Below are 17,874 nucleotides of genomic sequence, written 5' to 3' on the forward strand. Positions count from 1 at the left end.
AGCTGTGAATGGGGTGACCGAATTTGATCATAGCCCCATGTGTGCGCCAGAGGACCTGATACAGATTAATCATACAGGCTTGTTTTCCCCTCCTCCACCATCTCCCGTGCTCCTCTGCCCTCAAATTAAATAAAACCTCAATGGCTCCTCCACAGTACATGGTAATTAGGCCCTCTTCAGGAGACATGAAACAAGAAGGGGGTCCCTTATAAGGGTCAGAGCAGAAGCACCATTCAGCATGCACACTGTCATTTATCACCAGAAGAGCTTGCTTCCCAGAAAAATGTGGGGTTTGGCTGTCCTCCCCACTGGGTTGCCTGGACCCGGCTGGGCTGGCTGGATACTGGGACTCATAGTCACTGGTTGAGGAAAAGACGATTTAGGAGGGTTCAACCACATCATCAAGCCGTGTTTGACTCAACTCTTCCTTAGATTTCAAAGACAGGATTTATAACGATGAGTCCCGATCTTCCATTCAACAACGGGATACGGCAAACAAAGGTCGGGGCTGTAATGTGGCAATAACCATCTCTTTGAATGGAAAATCTCTTTGAATGGAAATACTCTTACAGAGTAGACACATTACTTCATTTTGCATGAGATAAGAATTGTTTCTGTAAGCATGACAGGCCTATAGCAATAGAAAATAAACCATTGGGGTGTAAAACCTCCCGTTTGAGTCTGTAAACAGTTTATCTTCCACCCTGCTATTGACCGAACTTCATCCTTAGTCCTATATAGTCTATAGGTGATCCACGGCAGTGAAAACAGGCCTCTGTTCCCACAGGTTATGACCGCATAAGAGGGCAGGGATGCTGTTTGCTGGCTGTCAGGAGGAGAGAGGGGAAGGATAATAAGCTATGCTCTTTCACCCCATCTTGCTGGGCCCGGTCAATCCTGTTTGTAGGTTGTGTGTACGGGCTTATTTGGGATGCATCGTCTGCCACAACCTCAGGGAAACCAGAGCGCTTTAAGACACAGAGAGTCTTTATTCAGCAGTTCCTCATCGGTGAAGGGGGCGGGCGGTACTGAAAAGGCACAAGAACTTTTGACCCTAATCCGACTGTCCAAATAGACTGAGTGCCTTTTCGACTTCTCAGTGACATAATTTATTACGTCATTACAGTGTTTTCAACGGACGTGTTTTTGAAAGGCGAGGTAAAGTTGATGAAAAGTTGTTAATCAAGAGTAGCAGTCTTTATTGACTCATCTAGCCAAAAAAAAAAATAAACAAACCTGTCTGTCTTGTGCATGGAACATGTGAAGCAGTGAAAGTGCTACCATGACATAAAACTAATCAGAGTCAGACATTACATAAAACCAGCCTGACATTGTTTTGGTTACTTGATTTATTTTGAAATTATACTTCATAATCCCTCAGGACCCCAGGGAGAACAAAATAGCTTGGGGGTGACCTTGTGCAATATTAAAGCGAGTGGCATTCCATATCGTTGGTGTCTGGCGGATTTCAGGAAATGGGGAAAATAACTGAAACTGTATATATGTAGTTATTATTTAGTCACAAGCACTTGTTAATACTTTTCTTTAGTTAAATATTTAAAAAACCCACAGACCCATCCCTATTTTAGTAAAAAAAAACATTCAATCATTTATTTATATTCAGAAATAGTGAAAATAGCCAATCTACAACCTCACAACGTTGTGCATTCGGGGTGCGTTGTGACTTCACTGACTTGTGAGCTATTTTAGCTGCCTACATCAGCCAATTTAGCTACATCTGCGCGACAATGTCCGCACGACGAAGCATAAGATAGGTCTTTCATTTAGCGGACCACCCTGCTCTAACTGGGTTAAGAAGGTTAAGATGTGCTGCAGCGTGCTCTGAACAGCAGGTGTGTAGCTCTCTCTCCTGTGTGCTTATTGAAGGGTCTGTACGAGGGGGATGTCCTCATTCATGCGCCTAACTAACGAGTCCCCCAGGCCCAGACTGGGACCAGCAGCGGAGCAGACTGACAGCATTACCATGACAAAGGTCTGTGGTCGGATGCAGTGCGATAAAGATAAAAGGTTGCAGAAACCAAAGCTCTCCAAAATGCCACAACCTTCCATTTCACAACACTCCTTAGACACCTTCAACCGGGCGTCCATATAGTGGGTGGCATATTTCAAAAGAAATTCAAAAATAAAATGAAAACATTTCAGGAAATTTAAAAAACAAAAAATAACAGATCTACAAGTTCAAAATGTCGCATCATGACACAATGTGAGCTGGCTTGTTGCACATCTGCAATTTTCACATTTTTTTAAAAATACGGCTTAAGACATGCCTGTGCATCCCAAAGAAAACAGACGGTTTTCTGGCTAGTGATTTGACAACATTGAATTTCTTACAAAAGGATATCTCCCCAAACTCACCCTAGTCATTGATTATTACATTTGATATACAGTAGGGCTTCATCAGAGAATGCATTAGCTTGAGAAATACATTCTCTCATTTCATTCGGTCATCTGTCGCTCCTTAACCATACAATCAATAAATCAATCAAACAATCAGGGCAATGGAGCACTTGCATGGACCCTATCACTAAATCACCTAAAGCCAATTTATAACAATAAAATACATCAAAGACACTTAATCCTTTTGTGTGATGAATGCACAAAGCATTTGAATGGGTTGACCAACCATTTACTATGGATATTCAAAGAACCCTTACCATCTTAACTGCTAAATCAGCTGTAATCAATGTAAATGTTTTGTTGCTTGGCTTTGAACTTTCAACTGGAGTGCGCTTACCCGAATAGTGCAATATACTGTAGAAACAATGACCTTTATTTAAAAGGCTGAATTCATTATCTCAATGTTGAGTCATAAAATCAGACAACACAACACAGACAAGACAACACACCCATTCTACTGTCATCCCAAACATATAAACAGTAACTCGTGTACAACAAACGCCTCCTCGATGGCCACATCAAAAAGCTCTTGCTGCCAGCTCCTGCTTTTTCTTTTCGTTCTCGTTTTGCCTCATCCTCCCATCTGAGTCTAATGTCCTTTCAGCATGTTCGCTCATGTGTGCCGAGGGCCTCCACACTGGTGAGCCTGGCTGTCCAGCACTGGCACAATGGAGCCTGATTACCCTGCAGTCGCTCTTATCCTAAAGAAGTCTCACTGCAGGACATGCTGAAGGACCACCTCAGGATCCGTCTATGCATGTGTCTGCATCCTAAAACCCAGAATCCCTTGCACTTCTTCTTACATCTCTGTGTGAGACAGTATACGGTATATTGCTGGAGAAGATCCAGACGTGACTGAAACGTCCATCCGATACTTACAATAAACTGTGGGAGAAAGTATACTGTAGCAGTGTGCTGACTTTGTTGTTTTCTTTATGCATGTTTATTGCAACACATAAAAATGCATTCATGTTGTCTTCCTTTTTCCCTATGATTCTTGCATATTCTCATTGTCAAAGAATACTTCTCTCTGTCGCCCACCCCCCCTTCCCCCCCCCTCTCTCTCTCACCCTCTCTCCTCCTTTGCAGTTTACTACTGTTTGGACAGCATTACCCTCTGTGGATCCAAAAGCATTTGCTAGGCATGCTTACCCCACACCATGGGGACAGTGGATTAAATGAATGAGGTTCGACACAACTGACTGGCCACATTTGTACTCTTCTTCAGTTTCCACCCAGCCCTCACAATTACAACACAAACCGCCTGCTGCCGCACAAGGAACTGAGGCAGCTATTGTCAAGTCCTGAGAGCATCATATCAAAGGATAACAACTTTACACAAACTTTCTGTGCATTTAATGATGGCCATTTCTCTTAGCAAGCACTCCCAGGTGGCTCTTCATCTTGCTCTCAGTGATGCTTTGGTGTCGGGACAATGAGCCCCATGGAGCAGGCTGATGTACGGTATCGAGGACGTTTTGATGACTGAAGCGCATGAGAAGAAAAGATAAATCGATATGAAGTGAACCAAGTGCTGTGATGAGAGAGGCAGAGGTATAGAACGAGAGAGAGGCATAGAGGAATACATTGAGACATATAGTACAGCCCAACTGACCGTGGTGTCCTGAGGGGGCAATCTCATCTCCATGCTCTTCAGCCAGTGCCTGAGGGCTCTGATTTGTTCCCTGAATTCACACTGCCACTGGCTCTGGTCCTCTGTGTCTCTCCTGAAGCAGAGAGGACTATTACATAATAGCTATTGGCCTACGTGTAGACTAGAGATTACACAGATCAAATGGCAATAATAATAACACTAGTCTACTGTATCACTGTACTCAAACAATCAGTGGCGTTTTTTATTCGTAGTGTAATTCCTTATTTTGTTACTGTTGTAATCCCAGTGTCTGTACATAATCTTATACCTATGATTAATATCTGTCCATAATCTTATAGCACTAGCATATAGCAGTAAGGTTGATGAAGAGATAGACAGCCTAACGTAATATAAGCCAGGACTCAATTCCACAATTGCAAGTTGCATTGGCAAAATAATGTACAAAATTCCCACACTGACGAAGGCCTGCGTGCCGAAACGCGCCTGTTTGGTTTGACTGCTGCTGCGGATCCTATATCATTATTAAACAAGACTCCTAAAGACTATTACTGAGAGTGCAGATTTTATTCTCCTTCTATGAATCTGAATCTGCACCCGCCACCCAGGATACGCCTGAACCCTTATACACTGTCCTTGAGTCGAGCGAGCCTTTCCCTTGAAGCGAATTGCCAAAATAATGTACCTAATCAATATGGACTTCACTTAACAAGGAAAATGGCTAAAAGATGCATCATTAGATCCGAGGCATCTGTTTTCTGTTGGCCTGGAAGCTTGTTGCATCTGAGTGTGTCCGCAGCAGAGCAGACAGACAGTTTCCACTGCGCACAGAGCCCATTCCACATGTACATATAGGCCTATATGTGTCTTTGTACTGCTGGCACATCCAGAGTCTCCAGACACACTGGGCGACAAATCTGAGACAATCAACCAACTGTCATCTCAAGCTGTTTGTTGGGTCTGGCCTGTCAGTTGGTGGTCATGTTGTATTTAAGAGGCCACACATGACACAATCACACACATCCAGTGCTTATTTCAATCCAAACACATATTGGTGTACAGTATATATATATATATGTATATAGCCTAAGTTTTAAATCAAACTGTTTTCACCAACACTGACTGCAGTCATCTATTAAAAGGTATCTTTTACAACATAAAATTGCCATACCCATATGTCTGATCCTTTGATGTAAGCGTTGGTGACCCAAACAAAGTATCTCTTTCATCCTGAAAGAGGCAACAATAAAGCCACTAATTGAAGAATGTATGGTAAGCATGTAGGCTATAAATTTATTTTACTCCTAAGGTTATCCTATATCAGGGGTAGGCAACCCTAGGCATGGATGCCAACATTGGCACAGGGGAGCTGGGTGATCACTGGCACACTGGGCATAAGTGTGTTTTTCTTCTTTTAAAATGAAATATAAAGTCAGTTTAATTAAGTCCCCTCACATCTATAGCCTTCTGCACATAATTCTACATTCATTCAAACTCTTTCAAAAGAAGAAAATAAAGGTAGTTATGTATAGGCTAGCCTATGAACAATCAAAATCAGTTATATAAATATTTAATTTTGATGTGGTGTCAATAATTTAACTTAATGTTGACATGGCACACTGAAGAAAATTAAAACATGGCACTTGATCATGTCAAAAAGATTGCCGACCCCTGGCATGCTTGCACCACTTATTTGATTACATTAGCTTGTAACTGATTTTGGAATGAAAAACATGAGACATCGTATTTGGGGTGAAAACCAATTAGCCCATCTGGTAGAAGCAACTCAGTTGTATGGCGAAGTACAATTATGATCCGTCTGTGATGTCATATGATGCTATTGCTACTATTGCCTACTATTTACATTTTACTACTCCATTCTGAGTGTCCTTACCTCCCTGTCTCCTGGTTCTGATGGAGGGTACAGGGTTGGGAGGGAAAGGGTGAGGTCTGAGTCGCCAAGGGAGCTCAGGGAAGAATTCTGTGAAGTGAATGTCCCATTGCTGGCGATGACAGGCTCTTCCATCAAACGTGTGGGCTAACATTTGGCACACACAAATGGTACAGTCAAAAGATAAAATGCTAATGCATGGCTAGTGGCTACTGTACTGACTAACACTAATATGCCATGATTCATGTTGTAGGCTTATGTATGCAATAAACACTGATGAAAGAATCAATTTAGTGTCGGTGTTGTGTCAGATAATCGGTCTTTCTTTAGTTTACTTTAGACTCACTTATTTGAGGGTGAATTTAATACGTAAATGAATGTTACAGTGCCATCTTGTGGTAACTAAAAGCAATTATATTCAGGCTTGTCAAGATTTCCCTGTGGCTCTTTCTAGAGATGTGTGGTTGAGTTAAATCAATACACATTGTTCACTAGCTAAATACAAGTTTCCTTGTTTATCTTGTGTTTATATGAATGAGAAGCGTAGTTGTTGAAAGCACATTTATTTACATTATAGTGTTATCTTTAAAACATACAACAGAATCCACTCACCATGCCTTTCAAAGCAAATATCTGTTCATAATGATATCCAACCAGTTAGTTTTAATTAAATGCTGCTAACGTTTAACACAGCATATAAAAACAAGTGTTACTGAGTAGTTACATTTCCACGTACTTTCTTTATTTTACATCTAACTTTACCCAAAACATTCTTTGTAAAGTTAATAAAACATGCAGGGCAAATTCATAATAATATCAAAAACATGATGAAAAATGAAAACAGAATATAAAGGATTTACAGTGGTAAAACACATTCAAAGCAGAACAGAAATACTTGGCACAGGAAAAGAGTTCAAGCAAAAATAAAGGTAATGCTTCAAAATCATTTTCAGTTTCTGAAGAAAATGAGTAGCAAATTGTCAACTGAAATGTAGTATTTCTATATAAAACATACATTCATGCAATGTGTGTTGTAACAAATGGCACATCTCTCAAAAAATAATGTTAGCACTTTGGTTTTGACTGAATTTACAGTGAGACATTACAGAAAAATAACTACTTAGTGGACTTAAGACTACATACATGAAGATGCACTATATACAATGGCTACAGTTCATCTTCATAATAACAGACATGAAAGTCCACACATGTGTGCATTGCCAGCTTTTCCAAAAGAAATATGTGGACATAATGATTGGCATTAATATTCAAGTAATGATTAAATACAGAAAGTTGATGGATGAAGAATTGTTCCTAATGCATCCCAAGATGGTGTCAGGTTCACAAGTCTCAACTTTCTTCAAATGTGATGTGTAACGGAAGAAAGGACATACTCAATGGCAGATCTAGAAACAAAAATAAATAAAAAACACAATTATGATTTTAAATCAAACCAAATCATATAAAAAAGACAACAAAAGATGAAATTTGTAAAAAAAAAAAAAAAAAAAAAAAAAAAAAGCATAGATGAACATGCAAATAAAGAAATGATGTCAAATGGATTTGGTGGTACTGACTTTTATATAGTTTGTTTACCTGCATAACTGGGTGAGGGTGATGTGGGCTCACGAATCCATCCAAGTTGATTGGCTCGTAAGCCCCTGCTAATTGAGTATGTGAACTCCCATCAGTCCCATGGTGGATGCTGAAGGGTTGGGGCAGCTGTTAAAAAGAAATACAGATTCATCAATCAGTGTTGATTTCGTTGACTAATACTAAGACGAAAAATGTTCGTCGACTACCTTTTTTCACCGACAAAGACTAAATGGAAACTAAGCCATGACTATAACTAAGACTAAATATATTGACAATTTCGTCAACAAATAAAAACTAGACTAAAATGTTAGTGAGGGACTAGTGGACAAGAGATCCAGTATAAGTCATTTTACATGCTGAAAATAGCTGAATAACACGTCACAGTGTAGATCGGCTATTTTCAGCAAGTGTAAAATCAGCCATTACAACGTCATCAAGGCCCGCCAAAATACATTTTAGTCGACTAAATCAACTGTAGATTTAGTCGACTAAAATCTCATGACATTTAGTCGACTAAAACTAGACTAACACTAAAACATTCCAGGTGACTAAAATGTCACTAAAACTAAATTAAGTTTCACTCAGACTACCGTATATGAATACAACTAAAATAGAAATGTGCTGCCAAAAACAACACTGTCATCAATACATAGCAATAATAAAGTTGGAACACAAATGATTTGCCTGCTAAAGCAAGTTACAAGCGAGTTGCATGGGGTGGGGGGAATGGAAACAGGAAAATAATAATCTGACAAAAAATAACAGATGAGTAAAGACAAAAAAAGAAAAGAAAGAAATAGCAACTTACAAGAACCTAAACAACAGTTGCAGGTCAGGGACAGCAGGACCAAGCCTTACACCACCTTGGGACTGAGTTTACCAGGAACACAGGTTGAATTGGTTGTCCAGTAATGGAGTGTATACAATAATGATATAATGAACAGATGGGATGTTAAAGTCCACTGGCAAGGGGACATGAGTGCACTGTAAGAATGGCTGTGAATGATGGTTGGGGGTCCACATAATTTTAATGGATGCACTCTTTCCAGTGTTTTATTGTGGTAGTGTACTATTCCTGTCTTACAGTTGTATTCTGCTCGACGAGGAGCTGGCTAAGCCAGATGAAACTAAAAGAAATCGGGCCAACCTCTATACAAACATTTACAAAATGTAAAGGCATCTACATAATGTTGAACACTACAGTATATCTATGTTGGCATATCTCATTGTCTATCATCAAAAGGATAACAAAAAATAGAAGATACTCTTATGTGTCAAAGGAAAAGAAGGAATACTGGAAAAATATCTCTTTTCAAAGTACATACTATATATATATATATTAGTTTCAGACGCGTAAGTATACAAGTTTTGTTAAAAAGAATAAAAGGCAAACTATAAAATCAGTTGTGGTCACTTGGGAAAAAAAAGAAATTCACTGTATTTCTTTCAAAAATAGAAATTGATTTGATGCTCAATATTAACTTTTCTCGCAGTTCTTAGCAGTTAAGGCTGGATATGTAAGGCATGGGTTTAGATATCTATTATATGAAATAACTAAATTTTCAGCTACCAAGCCATTTCTTAATGTGACCACGTGCATAGCAGAATAAATAATGTATCTTTTAACCTAAACTATTTCTCATGAATTATGCAACTGTAGTGTGCATTGGCATCATAATTGATGAGTCCCCATGTTCTTATTGGCCTTTTAACTGCTAGTGCTTTAAGGGCCAGGGTTAACTAATCCTGGTTAGAATCGGCGGCTGTAGCCGGCGGAACTGGAGGTGAAAGAGGAGGATGAAAAGTTCATGCTGAAGCCAGAGCCAGCATCAATGCTGCCTCTCCGAGAGCCGGATCTCGATCCAGTCCTGGAGCCGGTCCGGGAGCCACTGAGAGACCCTGGCCCGCTAGCATTGTAGGGGCTAGAGAGGCCTTTGCTGGACTGTGAGCAGGCCTCGAGCAGCCTAAGACCAGACCCTTCCTCCACCATGCTTCTGTCCATGGCATCTTTGAAAGAGATTTTGAGTTTGGTTTTGGGACATGTTAGATATTTGGAGTAAGAACTGACATCTCTCAGCTTCTGAGCAGTGCGCGCATCAATGGTGCCTTTTCTGATGGACTCATCTAAAGTCACTCTGCCCTCAAGGTCTGGCTCAATAAGTCCACCAGTGAGATACTGAACCTCAAGGAAGCGCTGCCCAGCCTCATAATACAGCCAGCCTTTCTTTAAAGCCTGGGAGGCAGACATCTTTGTTTTGGTTCTGGGGTCCTCAAATCCATTGAATGCTTTCTGGGCCAGGTTGATGCGATCAACCATGACTTTATCCAAAAGACCTTTTTCAGTTGCTTCAAGGGCGGTGAATCTCTCCCCAGTTGTGGGATCAATTATTCCACCTGTGCAGGCCTGGGCCTCCAGCAACCTTTGACCCGAGATGTTGTCTACCAGGTTTCTGTGCATAGCCTCAGTGATCGACACCTTCTCCAGAGTGTCTGTGTCCAGGATTCCAGCTACGGGGCCGGTCACTTCTGCTGGGTCATTCCAGATGACTGCTGGTGCTTTAATGGTGGGTATGGGGCTCATGGGGTAAGAGGAGGTGGAGCCAGTGGTCGACCCAAAAGAGGATGAGCGAGAGCGGCCCCCACTGTTTCCAGAGAGCATATCTGCAAATTCTGTGATGGACAAGTTTCCAGACCGATATGTATCGAGAGCTTTCTGATCAATGAGACCACGTGTGAGAGCATCGTGAACATCATACTGTCTTCCTGACCTTCTGTCAATTATAATCGATTTCGCAGTACCATCAGAGGAGGTGGTGGTGACCTCTTCCCATTCACACTCTTGCTCAGCAAGCTCCAGGTAGGTCTGGTGGTCGATGAGTCCTTTCCTGTAGGCCTCATACACAGTCATCTCTTTGCCTGTTTCTGGGTCCACAATGACAACCCTGCGTTTACGCACAGAAGACTTGGAGGAGGTTTTCCTTTCACGTTTCTTCTCCTTGAGAAGCAGAAGCACCAGGCCAGTGTTTGGGTCAGTAAAACACCTTTCCATGAGCTCAAGGTAAGTTAGATTTTCCTCGGTGTTGGGATCAAAGAAGCCCTTGGTGTCATCTGATGGATCTGTCAGTATCTCATTCATCTCTTCATCAAAGAGTCCACGTTCATAGGCATCCTCGACCTCCAGACGATGACTTTCATCAGGGTCAATGATTCCACCGGTGGCAATCTGTGCCTCCAAGAGACGGATGCCATGGTCTTTCAAGATGAGCCCCTTTTTCATGGCTTGAAATAGGGAGATTGTCTTGCCTGAATAGGGATCTCTGTAACCTGTCACTGCACGCTCAGCAGAGCGAAGCTTGTCTTTGAATTCTGGACCGACAATGCCCATTCTGACAGCCTCGTCGACAGTCAGTTTGAGGTTTTTGATTGGGTCGATGACATACCCTGTGGCTGCCTGGGCCTCAAGCAATTCAAAGGCAGTGCCTGGCCTGATCATATTCTTCTTCATGGCTTGGTAAATTGACAGACGCTCATTAGTGGTCTCTACATAAACACCAGCAATACAGCTTGTGCCCTCAAGATATCGTGATAGTCTGGTGCTAACTTCCTCCACTGAAATGAGACCTTCATTCAACTGAGTGACAGTCTCCTGGTCAATGATATGTGACCGAAGCAGCTCCTCAATAGTGACTTGCTTCCTCAGTCCCTTGAACATAAGCCTCTTGTCTCCCAGGGACAGGACACGAAGCCCACCCTCAAATTTACATCTCTTGAGCAGCTGAGCATATGACAGCTTCTCCTCAGTGACAGGGTCAACGAATCCCTTCACAGAATCATTCAGTCTCTCATTGGTTTCCTTGTTGATGTACCCTCTCTGTGTGGCAACATCTGCTGGGAGGTGGAATTGGAATTCAGGATCAATGATGCCCCCAGTGGCAGTCTGGGCCTCCAACATTTTTAGGGCATACTCCTCCAGTACAAGATCTTTCTTCATTGCTTGGAAGAGAGAGATGGTTTTTCCACTGTATGGATCTTTGTATCCTGTGACTGCTCTCTCAGCTGACAGCAGTTTATCATGGATCTCTGGGCCAACAACACCCTTACGAACAGCCTCATCAACAGTGAGAGTTTCATTTTTCACTGGATCAACAATGAATCCTGTGGCAGCTTGTGCCTCAAGGAGGCTGAGCGCAATTTCTGGCTTCAAGAAGCCTCTCTTCATTGCCTGGTAGATGCTCATCTTAGACATGGAGTCAGTCATGACCCCAGCAACACATCCTGTGCCATACAGATATTGCTTCACACTGGTCAGCTCCATTATGTCCTGGATGTTCCTCTTGCCTTGTTTGAGGAGATTGTACGTCTCCAGGTCAATGATGCGGGCATTGTACAGCTCTTCGATAGTTATCCTCCGCCTGATTGTGGTACATGACGTCGCACTCTCCCCTCTGATGATCTCCCTTTGCTCCATTATCTCGATAATGATGATGATCATGCGTTCTTTAGTGATATTACCAGAGCGATATTCGGCCATGAGCCTCTCTCTCTCCCGCTCTGGGAGTAGATTAGAGTTCAGTACATCCCAAAGATTCATTTGCTTATCAGCGAGACCTTCAATTATTGGAAGATCAATCTGGGTACTGGTCAGGTCATCATGTGTCTGTTCCTCAGTGTAGAGGTATGTCTTCTCCACAACAGTTGGAGACGGAGACTGAGGCTTAGACAGTGTGAGGAGAAGCAGGCCTGTCTCGGGGTCTTTTGTGCACTTGTCTTTCAGCTGCTTGTATGTTACACTCTCATCAGTTTCGGGGTCTGAGAAAGCTTTGGTATCATCGCATGGTTCAGAGAGGGTGTTGGCAGTTTCTTTGTTTAAAATATTCTTTTGGTACGCAACATCAATGGGGACACGGTGACTGTTTACAGGGTCGATGATTCCTCCCGTGATCATCTGTGCTTCCAACAGTGGCATGGCATGCTCCTTCAGGATGAGGTCCTTTTGCATTGCTTGGAAGAGAGAGACTTTCTCACCCGTGAATGGGTCTTTATAGCCAGTGACAGCTTTTTCAGCAGAGAGCAGTTTTTCATGTAGCTCAGGCCCAACAAGTCCTGATTTCACAGCGTCATCTACCGACACACACTGGTTTCTCAATGGATCTACGATGAAGCCAGTGGCAGCTTGGGCCTCAAGAAGTGAAAGCCCTGTCTTGTGTCTAAGAAGCTTCTTCTTCATAGCCTGATAGATGGTCATTGTCTCCTTTGTTGAGTCCAAATAGAGACCGCCTATACTGTCAGAACCCTGGAGATATTGTCTGACATTGGGATTATCACTGACTTGTTTAGGTGTAGTTTTGCCTTGCTTCAATAGGTCAAAGGTGGATTTGTCAATGATTTTTGAGTCGTACAGGGAGCTTGCTGGGACAGGAGTTCTGAGACCCTTGAAGTTGGACTGCTCTTGTTTCTTGGCCTCTTTCTCGTTTACAATCGTGATGACAATCCTTATGATCTTTTCAATCGTCACCTTGCCTGACCTGTATTGTCTGATAAGGTCAAGTCTTTGTTCCTCTGTGAGATAATCAGAGTTAATGATTTCCCAGATGGTCATCTTCCTTCCTTTAAATGGTCCAGACTGAAGCTCTATGGTTGCTTTATTCATGGCCTCTTTGGTCTGTGCCTCAGTGTATGTCTGCACCTCTTTTGTGCTGATGGCTTCATCAGAAAGGGGAAGAAGCTGGAGGCCAGTGTTCTTGTCGGTGACACATCTCTTGAATAGCTCTGAGTAGGTGACATTTTCCTGTTTGTTGGGGTCAAAGAAACACTTTGTTTCATTTGTGGGGTTGTGCAGAATCTGGTTAGTTTCATCGTCAAAATAGCCTCTCTTACATGCAACATCATGTGGGACTCGATGGCTTTTCACTGGATCGATGATGCCGCCTGTGGTCAGCTGTGCATCAAGCAGACGGATTCCTTGTTCTTTAGGTATGAGATCTTTCTTCATGGCTTCAAAGAGAGATACAGTCTTTCCAGTGTATGGATCCTTGTATCCTGTCACCGCTCTTTCTGCAGATAAGAGTTTTTCGTGTAGCTCGGGGCCAACAACACCTGCTTTAACAGCTTCATCGACAGTGTGCTTCAGATTTTTTACAGGATCGACCACATATCCTGTTCCTGCTTGTGCCTCCAGCATATGCAAAGCAAGTCCTGCCCTCATCATGTCCTTCTTTATTGCCTGATAGAAAGACATTGTCTCCTTTGTTGAGTCAATAACCACGCCTCCAATACAGTTTGTACCCTTCAGTGCTTTGTGGACAGGCACCATTTCAGACACCTCTTTCACTGTTGTATTACCCTTGTGCAGTTTGTTGTACAGATCTTTGTCAATGACCTTGGATTCCAGGAGCTCAGTGGCAGGGACAGGGGCTCTCAGGCCATCAAAGGCAATTTCGTTCTTCTTTTCTTTCTCCTCTGCTACAGTGATCACAATCTTGATAATCTTTTCTATTGTGATTTTGCCTGTCTTGTACTGGCGGAGAAGGTCCTTTCTCTGGTCCTCTGTGAAGTACTCAGAATTAATGATTTCCCAGATAGTAACTGTTTTACCCTTGAATCTTCCAAATGGCATAGCCACAGTTGTTTTGTTGAAGACTTCCTTGGTCTCCTCCTCTGTGTAAATCCTAGAGCACTGAGCAGCCTTATCTGTGATTGGCAGGATAAGCAGACCGGTGTCTGGATCAGTGATACACCTCTCCATCAGCTGAGCATATGTCAACGGTTCCTGTGTGCTGGGGTCAAAGAATCCCTTTGTGTCGTCTGAGGGATCCTCCAGAATTTTGTTCATCTCTGTGTCATATTGTCCCTGTTTGCAAGCTGTTTCAATTGAAACACGGTGGCTATTAATAGGGTCAATGATGCCACCAGTAGCTATCTGAGCCTCAAGGACTCTAATGACTTGATCATGTTCAATCAGACCCTTCTTCGTAGCCTCAAAGATAGAGATTCTCCCATCGGTGTATGGGTCTTTGTAGCCTAAAACAGCCCTCTCAGCAGAAAGCATTTTATTGTGAAGTTCAGGGCCAATAAGGCCCTCCTTGACAGCTTCGCTCACAGTGAGTTTCTGGTTCTTTATGGGGTCAATCATGTATCCTGTAGCTGCTTGGGCTTCCAGGAGTATCATGGCTGTACCTGGAGTGATCTTCTTCTCTTTCGATGCTTGATAGATTGATATTTTCTGCTTAGATGGCGTCAACAGACCAGCAATGCAGTTCTTCCCTTTCAGAATGTTTCTCAGTTTTTCATTCTCGCCAAGCTCTTGCACAGTTGTTTTGCCTTTCTTCAGTTTATCAAAGTCTTTTTTGCTCAAATGACCCAGATCACGGAGTCTGCTTGCAGGGACCTTATCACGTATGCCATCGAAGGCTAAGGGATCAATTTTAACCACACTGTCCACTTCATCGCCGGCACTTTGACCATTGAAAACGCTCTTTGTCGTCATCACCGTCGTCTCTAGGACTACTTCCTTCACAGGGACCTTTTCGGATGCTTTCCGAGCCTCCTCAAGCTGCTGCAGTTGGTCCCGCAGTTTCTGGTTCTCCTCTGCCAGGATCCTTTCCTGCTCTAGCCTCTGCCTTTCCAGCTCCTGCATCTCTTTTTGTTTGTTCAGCATCTCCTGCTCAGCCTCCTTCTGCTTGTTGAGGGCAGCGTTCATGGTGTCCTGGAGTTTCTTCTTCTCCTCCTCCATTTGCTTTCGCTGGCGCTCTTGTTCCTCTTTGAGGGCTTGGGCCTTTTTGACCTCCTCTTCAAACTCCTTCTCCAGCTTCCTTTTCTCATCCTCTATGAGTTTCTCCTTCTTCAGCAGCATCTCCTTCTCGTTCAGGAATGTCTGCTGGAGTAACGTCTTCTCCTGCTCCATTTGTTTCTGCTGGGCATCAGCCATCTGATGGGAGGAAAGACAAAATCAAGTTAAAAAAATGTTTTTTTATGATGTATGGCATATTCTCCACACATTCAGCTTGATTTAATTTCTTAGGTATAATTTGTACAATGCACCGTGCTTATGCATAATCAAATTTAAATATTTTATGGAACCATTGTGTTCCAATATAAGATTTGTTTTTGTTTTGGCAGGGGTTACTTTTTAAACAGTTTTGTTTTAATGACATTTTAATGGAATTTATGTATTTTTAATTTCCGATGGATTTTTAATGATGTTAGAGCATATTTCCCAACGAACCCATATAGACAGTGCTGTCTGGTATGAAGTAGTGGGCCACACTATCAATTTACTAATCAATGTTTGGATTATTTTCTTTGATAATTATAATTATTTTTAGTTTTATTGAGTTAACATAACTAAACCGGTTTTAAACGTCTATACATTAATTTAGCTCTATAGTTACGTTATGTAGAGTTATCAGCGGGAGGCATACTATGGTCCGACGGAGCATTGGTTCGACATGCGTCCGCACCTCGGACGCATGCTTGCGGTTATGGTTAGGTTAGGGTTTGAGGTGGGTTGTCGTTTTTCGGACCAATGACTAGTCGAACTAAAGTACTGCACCCGTTATCAGCAGGTGAAATAGCAATAGGATTACCAGTTACTTCATTTTTTTATAAAGTGTGAATTTTGGAAAACGTTGCCAGTGATAATAAATGTATTTAATGATGAATGGTTTTAATGGTTTATACACATTATTTGATGCCACAAATCACTTATTACAGTATAAGGCCACTTTTACACGGCAACGGTCTTAGAGAAAACGGCAAAGTCCCGTTCCGTCCTCACATTTTATTCTGCGTTTGCAACAGTGATAGAAAACGATGTAGTGTGCATGCCAGGTGGCTAGGTGGCAGTGACACACTGCCAGATAGACCAGATAGACCACGCATTCATACTAGAACCACTTCCCTACTTTACCACACACAAGGCTTTTGTTTACATTAACCAATGCAGCGGCTCGCTACATTTAAATTTCGTAGGATGAGTGGGGCGAGGGAGCACTTGCTCATCCTAGGAACTCAAAATATTGCCTACAGCTCTACACTAATGTAAAGTACTGTGAGTCAACGTGAGCCATGATGTCACACGTTTTGCGGATTCATCCTTTTGCCCATTTACATGGAGATGGGAGGGCGGAGCGTTTTCGAAGATTTCGACTCTGGAAGAGTTTGTTCCGTTTGCAACCCCCAGAAATGCCTTTCTGGGGCACATCTGATATTTTATTTTACCCTTTTCTATGGAAACCGTTGTCGTGTAAACAGGGCCTAACTAATATTTTTTGAGACAACTGTCTTTTGTCTTGCTTTTGCTTTTGTCTTTTTTGGTGGTGACATTGTGACCACCACACACACAACCAGACTACAAATAGCACTTGAGTGATCTTACACTGTACATCCCGGTTCAATAGTATAGTAGTAGTATAGTAGTATAGTAGTAGTATAGTATGAGAGAGGAGTGGGATCTGAGCGGCTACTGTTTCTGTGTAATGTTTTCACCCATACTGCCCTACAAAGCCAAAGTGCTGTAACTACTGGAAAAAACAATTGTCCGATAATGGGTTTAAAAGTGTTTGAACTTTGGGATACACAAATAAGTCGGTGTGTCCAAAAACATAGTTACTGCACTTATTGGCTTTTTAGGGCAGCATAGATGATTTTAAATTGTGGGGGACATTGCATACAGTATTGTAATAGACATCCTGGACATACAGTGTATGCCTGTGTATTATGTAGACTCTACCTATGATGTATTTATGACGATAAATTCAACATTGTTTTGGGAACAACTTACAAGGAAATATATGGATCGTTACAGCATGGTGACAATTATAAAACGGGTTGGTAAAATCTTAAATCTGATTGGTTGATAGGTGTGGTATACCATGGCGATGAAGTCTGCCTTTGTACAGTTCTATATCACTCTGCAGCTAAGAAAAATGCTAAAAGAACAATGGAAGCTTGTCGGTAAAACAAAAGATTATGTTAACATTTTAGGACATATTATAGGCCATGCATTATTGATTAATTTGACATTTACAATAGCTAGTTTGTGTAATATTATGTAATATAGGATATCCAGGAGCTTTCATGCAGTTATAGGGGATAGCAACTATCTGCAGATTTTTCCTTTTAATTCTGTTATTGTTATCATTGTATAATGCTTAGATGTTATTGGATAGGTATTGTTAAAAACATGACTGATCGAACATCCCTTCTTAAATGGTTTTCATTAGCTCCTAATTGCTTAATGCACAATTAACTATCATGGCCCAACGGGGGAGGGGTATGCCTTCCCGGTAGGCTCTCTGTTTATCGACTTTATGGCAAAAGGGCAGAATAAAATGAACATGAAACTTTTAGGAAAGGT

The 17,874-nt window shown here is 42.0% G+C and overlaps 1 protein-coding gene across 8 annotated transcripts in view; it reads right to left on the bottom strand.

The window, feature by feature from the left end:
• Window positions 1–6,468: 6,468 nt before the first annotated feature.
• Window positions 6,469–17,874, bottom strand: part of LOC306925634 (plectin-like) — a 158,096-nt gene continuing 146,690 nt past the window's right edge. For all 8 annotated transcript variants that reach the window (XM_079504585.1, XM_079504584.1, XM_079504583.1 and 5 more), the window contains 3 exons: window positions 8,326–15,444; window positions 7,518–7,643; window positions 6,469–7,327 (listed from right to left, as the gene is read on the bottom strand). In XM_079504585.1, the coding sequence (XP_079360711.1) occupies window positions 9,268–15,444 (6,177 nt within the window). In that variant the 3' untranslated portion in view covers window positions 6,469–7,327; window positions 7,518–7,643; window positions 8,326–9,267. The remainder of the gene's footprint in view (window positions 7,328–7,517; window positions 7,644–8,325; window positions 15,445–17,874) is intronic.

This window comes from Electrona antarctica, assembly GCF_951216825.1.
Source record: "Electrona antarctica genome assembly, chromosome: 6".
Taxonomy (NCBI): Eukaryota; Metazoa; Chordata; class Actinopteri; order Myctophiformes; family Myctophidae; genus Electrona; species Electrona antarctica.